General features: G+C 35.5%; 1 protein-coding gene across 9 annotated transcripts in view; it reads left to right on the top strand.

The window, feature by feature from the left end:
- The window catches only part of lap (phosphatidylinositol-binding clathrin assembly protein lap), a 45,506-nt gene that overhangs the window by 20,271 nt on the left and 11,159 nt on the right, over window positions 1-14,076 (top strand). For 7 of the 9 annotated variants that reach the window (XM_073077491.1, XM_073077489.1, XM_073077486.1 and 4 more), the window contains exons 3-8: window positions 1,208-1,283; window positions 9,271-9,291; window positions 11,737-11,839; window positions 12,233-12,400; window positions 13,220-13,358; window positions 13,535-13,680. In XM_073077491.1, coding sequence (XP_072933592.1) covers window positions 1,208-1,283; window positions 9,271-9,291; window positions 11,737-11,839; window positions 12,233-12,400; window positions 13,220-13,358; window positions 13,535-13,680 — 653 coding nt within the window. The remainder of the gene's footprint in view (window positions 1-1,207; window positions 1,284-9,270; window positions 9,292-11,736; window positions 11,840-12,232; window positions 12,401-13,219; window positions 13,359-13,534; window positions 13,681-14,076) is intronic. The other 2 variants (XM_073077487.1, XM_073077490.1) reach the window with 1 other exon arrangement.

The following is a 14,076-nucleotide window of genomic DNA, read 5'->3' as shown; positions in this document are numbered from 1 at the left end:
GGTAATTCCGATCAGTACATAACGTACATATTTCCAGTCTTCTCATACACGTGTTAAGATGACATCGGCTAATTTAAACGCTAGTTTAAATAATACAGTAGGAATATAGAAAAGCTCAGATACAAAACAGAATTCTAAATTCATTTTTCTTATATCAGTCTGAGCCAGGAGTGTACCCACTGCGTGTTACAGTGGTATGTTGACTACTCCGCCGCGCGGGTCCTCACGTTATAGGTGTAGGATACACTTATTGGTGGAACCAACAGAAAAATATAACTCGTTTCAATGAAAAAAAATCGAAAATGGCATTTGCCTATCACTCGTTTTCATAATGTGCGTGAGAAACATAAAGAAATGCGTACCTTTTGAATTACATTATTTATCGAATAAAATCATATGTAAATGACAGTCCGTAATTGGTTAAACCTAAAAAAATGTTTCTTACATCTTAGTGAAAAAAGTTGCCATCCTCCAAACAGTCCATTTATATCATTTGGAACGCAAGTTCATTATACCCGACGTGACGGTGCCGACGCGACGCCGAGACGAATGCTAATTGAATCGTGGTTATTGCTTTCGTAATACTATTACATACATTAGGATGTAAAGAGCAGTCCATATTTACCATCATATTGGCAGTAAGAGCTTTATGAAGTAAAAGTAATGATTAATAAATTATTATAATCAAGAGTTTTCTAGACCAGTGTGTATTTCTGCCCGATATCAAAAATATTGCATTGCTTTATTCTGGTTTTGTATGGTTTGGTAAGACAGAAACATTTATACTATGCGTTTTGAAGAGTCCTGAGAGGTAGCAATAAGGATATATTAAAAAAGATGAACGACCTCAATTGGGAAACCAATCCAATTTGGAGGTGAACACAGACGTTTATGGCCGGCAGTGGCCAGTGGCCAGTTACCAGCGGACAGTGTTCATGTTTGTTTGCGACTTAATATTATAAAAGTGTAGATAGTATGAAAGATTAAAACTATTATTTATTTAAAAGTTCCAACACCAAAAGAGAATTGGATTGAAAAACTATCTTTATTAAAGTGATGTGCTAGAGTCACCACTAAACACGAGGTGGACTGCATGCACGTTTTCTATTTCTATTTTATAAAGAAAATAGAGTGCACGTCTATTTGTCATTTTCTACTTATAAGCTTCCATTCTAAGCTTTAATATTGTATTTTTCATCTTTTCCAGAGGTTCACACAATACCTAGCGTCGAGTAATTCGACGTTTCAACTAAGTAATTTCCTAGATAAGAGCGGGGTGCAAGGTATGTATTGTTGAGCTTTTATACTTGAATGTCACGGAAAACACAATGCTGCGAATAAAATGTTTATTGGTGCCATAAAATCGTAACAATGCCGGTATTTCTTTCTATAAGGGTCGCCAACACTAAATAATTTATAACGTTTACTATTAAGATTAAGCATCGCATAAATCGTGTTATCGTTTTTTTTCTTATTAGTACGTTTTTATAGCGTTATAACGTCGTTTAATTAAAATGTGGTTTCTTTGTAATGATACTATTTATGTACCGCGTTGATACCTGAACGGATGATCGCTACTGTCAAATGGGGTTTTGTTAAAATCTTGTAGGATTTGTTTGACTATTTATCGTGTCAACGACGTGTTCTTGTCGTAAGGTATTTAATGGACTTAAAATGTCTGATATTTGGTTTCACCTCCATGCTGGTTGGGCATACGCGAAGTTTCTTCGTCACTAGCTTCTGCAATACCTATAATCGCTAGGGAAATATTCATACCCAATAGTGGGATAACGTACGATAAATGTCAAATATATGTAATGTACCAAGTCCACATATTCATTACAGTGATACGACTATCCCCAAGTCGTGTATACTTTCGCGACAACTGTAACAAGCTTTGTCCCTACGGCCATTTAAGATCTTGAAATACAATTCCATAAACGATGACCTACTTTCTGTTTTCTTGCACTCTTGCAGCATTATTATATGCAAGAGCACCTATTATAAAAATACTGTACGTTTTTAGCAATTAAAATCTATATATAGTATGAATGGAATAATTTGGCACATATTGAACACACGCAATAATCCGAAGTAAATAATACGTTGTAAACAAACACTTAGAGTGACGCGTCTGTAGTTTTCTACACACTCTTCTTTTGAAGGTGGTAGAACCATTTGTGGTTCGTCTCCGGCGGCACCACCGCCACACCTATTTCTGTCTCATAACAGCAGCGTTAAGCGCTACTGTGTTCTGTCTTGAAAGGTGTGGTAAGAGAGACATACTTTTCCGAGGCGTTCCAGCTTAGTCCTCAGGGGTAGCGGCGCATCTGTAGCCGACCTCAGGTAGGTATATCTAATCCTATCTGGGGTTGATAACAAATGTCCATGAGCGGCAATAACCACTTACCATCAGATGGACTGTATGCTCATCTGCTACTCCTATACCTATTATATAATAAAAAATAAAAAAAAAACACACCTCACACCGGGCGTTCCAACTTAGTCATCTGTCACAGGCCATAAGGTGTCGTAAGGTTACGTAACGCCGCATGGTAAAACACGTGTCGTTCGCCGAGTAAATCGTTAAGCCACTATATATATGCAGTTGCAGCCATAGTTGTCAAATATAATGCCTAGGGGGAAATTCATTACAGTTCTCAGTATCGAACATATGGGGTATCGTATCGTAGTAGTTACGTAACGCGGCGTGGTAGAACACGCGACGCCAAGTAAAGCGCTAAGCCCAGCCAAGCATAGCACACGCAGTCATTGTGCGGTTTAAGTTGTCAAATCTATTATATGAAGGGAAGAATGTTGACGGATTTACTTAATTGCTTTTCGCGTGGACTCAAATGTATAGTAAGGTGAAGATATATTTTTGGATAATAAAATTTTTTAAAGGTGAGTTATGAGATATTGTGATAGAAACTTAGAAAAAGATTAATTTTAGGCTGCACTTCAAGCTCTCCGTTGAGCCAGGTAACTTGTATAAGTAACAATTCTTAGAATTTCAAAAGTAAACATTCGAAATCGCTACTCCAAGTATACGAACAAAATAAGAGATATACAATACTATAATAGTTCAGTAGTGGCACAGTAAAGTAATATCCCTAAGTGAATTTGATCCTGACTTACATTACAGAAGCGGTTACGTAACACCACGTGCGCGAACTCGTTACACTATCCTTGCCAAACCAAGCGCTTGCCAAGTATATGAAACAATGATATGGACAATAATGTGAATTATCCGCCATTTCTGGCATAATATTTTGTGTATGAATATTCATATTGCCGATGACAAATGATAATAGATGTTTCGTCCCTAACACGAAGACAAGATTGTTATCATTGACATGATTCTCACATAACGACATAAAATTTAAATTTATACATGTTACTTGGTAAAATATACATAACTTGGTAATAACTTTTTCCCTAGCCGGGAATCGAACGAGTTCATTTTGAAAAAAAATGCACTCTCTATATTATTCCACTATCTGATAGTGTTGCTTATAAGGATCAAAATCTGGAAAGTAATGATAAATGAAAACTAAAGGAAAATCCTCAATTTTAAGAAAATACATATTTGAAAAAGTTATTTTAAAAAAGTAATGATGCAATATTAGTTTTTATCAAAATCGGCCTCGTAACTCCTTTCAGCATTTTTCGCTAATCCTTATAGTTTCGGATTTGGCCCTGAAGGCTCGTTTTAAAAATTCACCCTGTATATATGTTATAGGCAAACTCCGAAGCTCCGGCGCTCCTAGGTTGGACTGGTCAATCCTCAGGTCAGACTGAATGACTTAGTCAAAGCCCAAACAAATGTAAATTTTCGGCCTTTGACTAAACAATTTTCGTCAAACCTGGGAGAGACTAATTTGGTCAGGCAAACGTCAAAACACAATTTTATTAAATCGGGGTTTGACGAGTCAAACTCCGATATAGGTATGAAGTGTATCTTATCTTCGTATATTTGGAAGCATTTTATCATTTAAGCAGCTTTCAAGTCTTAAGAACCGCTTAACTCTGCCAGTTCTGACACCTGATTGGTCAGCTTACGTGATTTTCACTTTTATATTTGAGATGCTTTGAGAGAATGCCGTGTGGCATTAGGCCCACCTTTTGTACGATGTGCAATAAAGTATAAAATAAATAAATAAATGCTTTGGAATATACGGAGGTTAGTTTGTAAGATTAGGTATAAAAAAATAACATTTTTAAAATTTTGATGTTTATTGTTTTAATAATTTAAAAAAACCTAACCTAACCTATATATATATATGTTATAGGCAAACTCCGAAGCTCCGGCGCTCCTAGGTTGGACTGGTCAATCCTCAGGTCAGACTGAATGACTTAGTCAAAGCCCAAACAAATGTAAATTTTCGGCCTTTGACTAAACAATTTTCGTCAAACCTGGGAGAGACTAATTTGGTCAGGCAAACGTCAAAACACAATTTTATTAAATCGGGGTTTGACGAGTCAAACTCCGATATAGGTATGAAGTGTATCTTATCTTCGTATATTTGGAAGCATTTTATCATTTAAGCAGCTTTCAAGTCTTAAGAACCGCTTAACTCTGCCAGTTCTGACACCTGATTGGTCAGCTTACGTGATTTTCACTTTTATATTTGAGATGCTTTGAGAGAATGCCGTGTGGCATTAGGCCCACCTTTTGTACGATGTGCAATAAAGTATAAAATAAATAAATAAATGCTTTGGAATATACGGAGGTTAGTTTGTAAGATTAGGTATAAAAAAATAACATTTTTAAAATTTTGATGTTTATTGTTTTAATAATTTAAAAAAACCTAACCTAACCTATATATATATACATATTATATATCTTTCTCACAAATCAGAATCAATTTTTAAATTGTCTTAAAACATTTTTGCTTATTAATAGCTTTAATTAAAAAATCCTGCTTGGGGCCGCCCGTATAAAATTGCGAGGACCTCTCAGCAGTATAATCTTGTAAATCCGCCTTCAGCGGAAAAAAAAAAAACCTAACCTAACCTAACCTCACTCATCTTCAATTTTACACAATTACACGCCCGCACGCTCAATGAACGAACATGAAATGACAAAACAATCGGTCGGAACACCGCGAGAGACACTATGAACCTGTTTAAACATGTTCAGATCAACGTTTGACCGAGTTTTGCAGTCGCTTCTAGGATTGACTAGGCCAAAACCGAAACAGAATAATTTACTTTCGACGTTTGACTGAAAAGTTAGGAGCTCCTGGGTTTGACTAAAAATACTTCAGGCAAAGGGCGAAATTGAAATGTATTTCGGGGATTGCCTGATGGCTTTGGCCAAACCTAGGATAAACCAGTCCTTCCGCGAAGAGACTGTGTATCGGACTTTGACTATAACATATATATTAAACTATGCGTAGGTACACACTCGTATAAATATAATAACCTAATAACTATGTCATAATCGCGCAAAATTATTTGCATTTAACAAGATTTTATCAAGGATTAAATTTAGCTTTAATTTAGTTAGTTATTATTTTACAACTAGATAAGTAATGTATGTTTAAGCTTAGCGTAGTACATATAAGAGTATAGTAGAAGTTTATAGGAAATTAAATTAAATTTTATTTTATTTCTTAACACAAATAGACCGAACCAAGTACGTAAAGTTATTAATCATCTCATAGTACTCGTATGCGATCAAAGCGCTTACGTGAAACTTGGCGGCACATATAATACATGCCAAGTGTTAGTAATGTATAGTGTATTGTCCACGCGTAATACACGCGGTTATTGTGTTGTGTGTGCCAAGTATAGAACAAAGTATGGAGAATAGTAATAAATTTTATTCGCGAGTTCAATGTATACGAATGATAATTTTTATTAACCCAAGGTTAGAAATATCAATATGTGAATTGCAGATACATTTGATGTCCCTGTCCGGCTATGCCCAGGAGGAGCATGTTTACGCTACTCCCATACCTTCGAGTATCTACGATAGTATGCATAAGCATATACTATCGTCCTTCCATTTTCACTCTTACCTCTCATAACCCGGAAGCCCCCGTTTAGTCGCCTCTTACGACGTCAGGGGATATCGTAGCCCTATTTTAGCCCTGAGCTACAGAGACAATACTGATTTGAACTACGAAAAATATGAATTCAGAATTTGGGTTTCACCTTAGTCATCTGAGTTAGCACGGTACTTATGACAGAACTGAAGCATATAGTTAACTACGTTGAATTTGGTACTTATAAAAAGACTAAATGTCTTGAAATAATTGCAACTAATTAGTGTAATCACCTAAATTATGGAGCACAATAAATTATCATCTTCTCCAAAATATCTAGATTTTTTATCGGTGGCAACCCTGCGAAATAATCGTTCATATGCAATGACCGATGTCCTTTGAGGTCGACGACTCGCCCTCTGAACTACCGCATTCCACTATTTACGACCCTAATACTGTAACCGCAATCGTATAGACCGTTTGTATTAGAATTATTATGATTATGTTATGCAATGAGCTTAATTAGATTTGTAGGAAATCTATACGTGCTAAAAAGCGTATGTGTCTTCTTAAAGATCGTGTGAACTCATTTTGACTATTTCCAACGAAACGTTTCAATTAATTGTCATCAAAGCAACGGAAATGCTTGCTGTAACGCTGAATTTCTATCTTATTTAGGTTGATCATAGACGAATGATTCTGAACACTTTTCATCAGATGAACTGCATCCTCCTTTCCTTCTATTTAAAGAAAAACAATGACCACTAATACATCCGCAAATCGTGTCCTTAGAACACTTCTCACGATAAATCGTAAAGGTCAATTACGATCCACCGAAATCTGGGTCACAGTGACTTCATCGAAGGTCCATTAGTATACGATGGAACGAGTTGAAAGATCAACAGCTCGTTATAGGTCAATAGAAGCATCGTAAATGATCCTTAGAACTAATTGCTGGATCCTCGTAAGTGGTCCGCGGTGGGATAGGGCGGCGAGTCGACGACCTCGAAGGTCGTGGATCGATAGCGCACCAATCTTCAATTAGCCGATTAGAGATGGCGACACGCGCGCTCTGGACTATATCGATCTTTGAGGCCGTTTGTGAAGATGCAACTGATCTCTTACCAAATTTAGCTGTTTGTAGCGAATAGGAAGAAATTGGACATCCATTAATTACATAAGAGCGTGGCATAGCGTGGTGGGCAGAGCGGGCTAAGACAATAATATGAGGCATTAAGGAAGAGAAAGGCTTCGAGCTTTATCTCTGCTAAACTCACGTGAAAGAGACCGCTCTCTTCCACGCGAGGATTTAAAGACAAATTTCATAATACAGAGGCGAAAATTGACGCTTTGTAAGACTATAAAGTCGGTTATAGAAACGTCTGCCTCTTAGGAGTGAATAAGGATACATTACATCTGTGGCTCTAACAAGTAGATTTTTACTTTTACTATAACTTTACACTATGATAGTGGTGGCGCCACAATTGAACCGCGAAAGATTCTACCACCAACAATGTTTGAAACTTTTAACAAGATCTCAGAAGTGCAATCATTCATTTCGCATCGCAGTTCTTGGAATTGTGAAACAAAGAAACTTTAGAAAGTTTCCATTCTGCTTCTACTATGGATGCAAAGGGCGAATAATGAGTAAAATTGTGGAATTCTTCATTTTGACTAGACGTTCATAAAATGTATCTTATTAAATTCTTTCCACACTGATAGCTCTATCATTTAGATCATTATCGTGATTTTATTATGATTATTTAAATACATAAATAATAGGTATAATTTATATGTGATGTAAATATGTGATATTGTTAGATCAACTGTATTTTGTATATTTGACCTTATTCACATTAAATCATTTATAAAACTCAGTCTGTGTAAGTTAATTATGGAAACCACTGATTTCTGTAAGAAGACTATTCAAAAAATAAAAATATATCCGCCTGTATGACAAAGCGTATGATTTTTGTATGATGACAATTATTTTGTAATAATAACGTTGAACTCCTATTAATGAAAAAATGCCCTTGAAAATTTAGGTAACACACCAAACTGTTAACCAGTTTTCAAAACGAGATTTGGTTTTTGTGTTGACTATTTTATGTTTTGTTGACTTACGTCTCAATGTGTGTATTTAACAAATTAAAACGCACATCTTTATTTTTCACCATTTGCAAAAATTGCAATGCAATTTTACATCCGTAATTGCAATCCTCAAAATTGTAAATCCGTAAGAAGTATTGTACGAGAAATGTAGCTACATAATATTAAGTGATGTTAATTTGATATAAATAAATAAATTATCGATTCACATCGTATGAGTGTCGATGCAAATCGCTGATTGATGGTAATTTCATGCGATGCGTCGTACGCACGCACCAGAATTTCTATAATGAGACATCACATCACAGTTTTGTGTTGAGACCCTTATATTTTTATGTGTGAACAGAAAACGCTTATGAGATGCTTAATAGTTGTGTAGTCGACGATATGAACGTATGAACGAATATATTGTGTTAGTGTTGGCGTAACATTGAAAATATGTGCCATAAGCATAATTAACGTTTCATTTGCAGCATTAAATCTTAATTATGTACGTACATTAATATTTATCTGTGCAATTGCGAATAATAATATTGTTGGTGTTTTATTAATTATTACCGATAAGGTTTCATTGATCGGACGCCGTATCTCCAACCGAGTACAGTTCGCAGCAAAATATTGCCTCATTTTGTTTATTAAAAAATATGAATAGAGATTTATCTATGTCGCCGGGTGTTCGAGCAGATATCAAAAGTTTTCTATACAATGTTGCAAAGTATTAATCATAGTTTACAATGTAATTATGAATACAATCATTGCGTTATCTTTGTGCTTGGAAACCAGTAATAGTTTTGTTTGTGTTTATTAAAATGCTATGATTACATTTATGACTGTTATGTGCAATCATAATTAACTAAGGTCAATGAAAATATTTTTTATTTATTTAGTCTCTGTAGAAAGTTTCTTACATTGACCTCAATGATATACCAATTTGAAATCTTGCAAATTCTCGTAATTTATAAGAAAAAGACTTGATGCTCATCCAATTTACATACGGTATAAATGTACGTTGTTGTAATATCGTATTATGTTATAATATACATCACTTAACTGGTTTCCAAACACAATTTGAAACTACAAATATCCACCATTCAAATATAACATAAAACCACTATATGAAAATGGAATTTAACTGAGAAATTTCTAATTTCCTATCGCTTACGGGCAGGCGCCGCTGGTGCACGGATTGGTGAGTCTATATACTATGCCGGCTTGTTGTGTTTGTACATTCCGTCCGTCTGTCTGTCCGCCAGTAGAGAGCAGGGACACGCTTTTGGGTGGGGGTGCATATAGTTTTTTTTCCTATGCACTTTGCACCAATTTTGTTTTTGTTGCTGTGTTTTTTTGTTGCTGACATTACTTTTGTGATGTTTCATCGTAAAAATGACGATTTTTTGTTCAACTCGAGAAGATTGCTTGTAACGCATGCGTTTAAGTGAAAACAATTCATTATAATTAAAACCAATTTAACGATAGGTTACAAACAAAGTTGTCAAGTAGACGGAGACTACAGGAGAGTATAGTATAGATTTAGTTACAAAATTTAGGGATGTGATCACGAACATCAAAAAAAGGCTAAAAAATTGCAGTTAAAAGTTCTAGGTTGTTTTTTTTAACTGTATCAATATTCTAGGGATGTACGTGCTTGTCGTATCTTTTCTTGGTAACGGTATGACGAGAAAACAAGATACTGATGAGTGGGGTTAGATGTTATAATATGTTTTATTTTAATTTAATTTAATTTTAGTTTGAACTATGGAATATTGCAAAATTCTCAAATATTAAATGTATTTTATCTCAACATTCAATTTGTGTATGAAAACAAATCTCTGCTAATTTTCAAGCACATGTATAATATAAAAACTTACTTAATAACAAAACAAACATGAGGCGACCAGATTAGTCCTCGGGGGTAGCAACGCCTCTGTGATCGGTTTCAGGTTCAGAAACCCTGTTCTATATGGATTTGTTTACGGATGTCCATGCGTGGCAGTGATCACTTACCATCAGGTGGACTGCATACTCGTTTAGTACCTCAATCTTTTAAAAAATATTGAGTAGATGACACACAGCACAGGCTTAAACTTAGGAACCTGAAATTTTACACACTACTCCTTTATATAAAATACACCAATAATAAAGTAATTCTGAAACTTCATCTCCCAAGGGGGCTTCTAAAAACCCCAGCTTCAAAAGACAGCTATTAAAAAATAAAAGACAAGTGTACAAAACTTTTTCTTCAACTTAGCAAATATTTTGTCTGAGTACATTTTGCAATATTCCCAACAGACTGTCGAGTCCATTGTTCAAGTATCAGATAATTGAAGATTTATTTGTAGGTATTATATTACAGCACAATGTTAGAATTGATCATTAGTATTGTTGTGAAAACATACTTGTAGGTCATGGTACTGTTAATTACAAAGTAACTGTAAAACGAAATATAACGTTTGTTTGTAACTATAAAAACTATACATATAGTTCTTTACATATGTAAAGAGGGGCTCTGACCGAATAATCGTCTTATCGGCTGAAGATGTCAAATGAGCTGAATAGTTAATCAATTAAGTGGGTTTAATTGGATCTGCAGAATTTATGCTGAATAAGCTGAGTAAGGAAAGAAGCGTGTGTGTATTTATGCACGTAAGAAGTTATACTTCTTTGGTGTATTTTATAAAAAAACTGCATGTATACATTTGGGTGCAGGGAGTGAAACTATACCAAACAAAGTAATATTGTAATACCAATCATGGTATGTATCATCATTTATTTATTAATAGTGCCGTTTTTAGATGTTTGATAAAATCATTCTTATATTTTTTTCCCAAAAGAAGTGTAACTTCGAAAAGATGTTGAGTCAGGAAATTAAGTTAAAAAAATACCGCTTAGTTTTTTGGTGCCGCGGACTGTTAGGAGGGAGGATCGTGGGACGCACATTGCCAATCCCTACCCTAGAGTATGGTCTACAAACAAACGTTCAGAAATATGTAAATGTCTTGCTATTAGTTTGTTAAAAATAACTAGTTCCAAACTATCATTGCACTTTTATTTAGTCTGAAAATATTGATTTGTTTCTACCCTCGTGTATAGTTTGCAAACAAAAGTTCGGAAAATGTAAATTATTTGGACACTTCTTAGACAGTATCATTGCACATTTTTAATTGTCGTGTCGTTTTTGCACCCGCTTCTTAGTATCATCCTGTGTCCTATCACCACACTTAGAAAAACTTTTTGATCATAGTCGTTTAAAATTAGATCATTTAAGTATGATCTTATTTTAAATGGTTAGTTATCTTGAACATCACTCTTTTTTAATTGTTTGACTCTTTTAAAAAATAACTTAATTTCTTCTAAAAAAAATTAAGTTATTTTTTACATTTAAATGAAAATTTCAATGACCAATTTGCATTTAAATACAAAAATACATTTTAATAAGATCTTAAAACAGTTAATTTCAAAAGAAAACTAGTTAATATAGCAAATTAAAAAAAGATTAAGTAAAGATAAATTCACTGTCATTTTCAAAATCATTGCAAGCATGCATCTTAACGCTTGTACCCATGCTGTTTTTGTGAAAGTTGATATCTCACATGCAAATAATTTGGTCATTCCATTGAAAATTTGTTGTGTACAGGATATGACATGTCCCCGTTCATCCGGCGGTATGCCAAGTACCTCAACGAGAAGGCGCTGTCCTACAGGACTGTCGCCTTCGACTTCTGCAAGGTCAAGAGGGGGTAAGTTAAAAGAAGGAAAGAAAGATAGAAAGTATAATAGAACTATGAATAGTTCTGTAAGAGGTTTTAAAATTAATATATGTATCACATAAGTACTTAATGCACAGCAAGTATATAACAAGGCGTGGTGCCCATGGTGGACCGGTCAACACACAGTCATGACACGCAAAGGGCCCGGGTTCAATCCCTGGGCAGATGTATACGTAGTTTATTTAGAATTGTAATCGGATGTCATTATTTATGTACACATCATGGCTTTTATAGCATCCATAGCAACATTTTAAGAAGCATCACAATTCAATAATAACATTATTTTGTTGCATAACGCACATCTGGTATGGCATCCATTTAATACTTCAAAATTCTACAATAAAATACATTTCTCCTCTACAGTAAGGAGGAGGGTTCCCTGCGGATGATGAATGCAGAAATGCTGCTCAAGACCCTGCCAGTGCTGCAGTCGCAGTTGGATGCCCTGCTGGAGTTCGACTGCACCGCCAACGATCTCACCAACGGCGTGATCAATATGTGCTTCATGTTACTCTTCAGGGATCTCATCAGGTAGAATTTTCATAGTGTACATAACTATTTAAGGTGGACTCTTGAAGGTGGTAGATCCCTATGTGGTTCGGCTCCAGCGGCACCACCGCCGTACCTATTTCTCCCTAATAACAGCAGCGTTAAGCACTGCTGTGTTCTGGTTTGAAGTGTGGTATATATACTATATATGGCATACTTTTAAGAGGCGTTCCAGCTTAGTCCTCAGGGGTAGCGGCGCATCTGTGGCCGACCTCAGGTAGGAATATGTAATCTTATCTGTGTATGATTGCAGATGTCTATGGGCGACAGTATAAAAAAATCTGTCTATTGAAGATCAGGTTCCTTTAGATACTTGGTACATAGGGACTACAGCCTACCTATTTGTACCTTAAAATATATAGCATTGAGTTTTGCTGTGTTCTAGTTGGAAGACAGTTATAGACTAGAGGTTATGATATACAAATGTTCTGCACAGGACCGATATTAAAAAAAATATATGGTAGTTATTATTATGTTATAATAACTATTTAACTATATTCATGCAATAAATGATTTGATTCGATATTCTACTTTACAGGCGACATTATTACTCTTAAGTCACGTAGGCATGTATTCCACCTGATGGAAAGTGGCTACTGTCGAACATCTGTAATCAACCTCAAATTAACATTAGATTTCTTAATTAGGTTTCGTAGATGCGTTGCTACTCTTGAAGAGTAAATTTGATCCTCTCAGATAAGTATGACTCTCTTACCACACCCTTCAAAACGGAACACAGCTTCTAACGGTCAACTCTTTAGTAACTCTCCATATTAACAGTTTGAAATATTCCGTTTACAGATTATTCGCGTGCTACAACGATGGCATCATCAATCTACTGGAGAAGTACTTCGATATGAACAAGAAGAACTGCCGCGAGGCTCTCGATCTCTATAAAAAGTTCCTCATCAGGATGGATAGGGTCGGAGAGTTCTTAAAGGTCAGTTGTAAATAACACTGACTTTTTTTAAACTAGATAATTGTCATAAAACAGAATTGTGGCAGCAACCCAGCAGAACAATGATTAGCAAATTGCTAACAGACACTAATATGAGTTAAAATGTTTCCATTTTTAGTACATTTTTAAGTGCACCCCTAACTATAACTGTTTTACAGGTGGCGGAAAATGTCGGTATAGACAAAGGTGACATCCCTGATCTGACCAAGGCACCCAGCAGCCTCTTGGACGCTCTAGAGGGTCACCTCGCCACGTTGGAGGGCAAGAAGGGATCTGCCGCTAACACTCCTACTCAGACTGCCAGGTTTGTAGTTTATGTATAATACGGGCGCCACTGCGCCCTTCAATAAATTCTAGTGCGCCCTTAAATTATTATTAATTTAGACAAGAAATTCAGAACGTAAATTTTAAAATTCCTAGAATTTACAGGACGTCAATCAACAAGGTGGTAGAACCCTTTATGTTCGACTCCGGTCGCACCACCGCCACACCTATTTCTACCTAATAACAGCAGTGTTAAGTGCTTGTCTGCTACTAAAAAACTACTACTACTACTAAATAAAAACCTGAACTGTGACGCGCTTACTTTATGTTGTGTTTTATATACAGGGTGAATTTTTCAAATCGGCCTTCAGGGTCAAATCCGAAACTATAAAGATTAGCGAAAAATGCTGAAAGGAGTTACGAGGCCGATTTTGCA

This window comes from Epargyreus clarus, unplaced genomic scaffold, assembly GCF_041222505.1.
Source record: "Epargyreus clarus isolate Ecla_fem2 unplaced genomic scaffold, WU_Ecla_fem_2.2 ptg000010l, whole genome shotgun sequence".
Classification (NCBI taxonomy): domain Eukaryota; kingdom Metazoa; phylum Arthropoda; class Insecta; order Lepidoptera; family Hesperiidae; genus Epargyreus; species Epargyreus clarus.
Note: the sequence above shows the minus strand (reverse complement) of the source record. Positions and strands in the feature narration are given on the sequence as shown.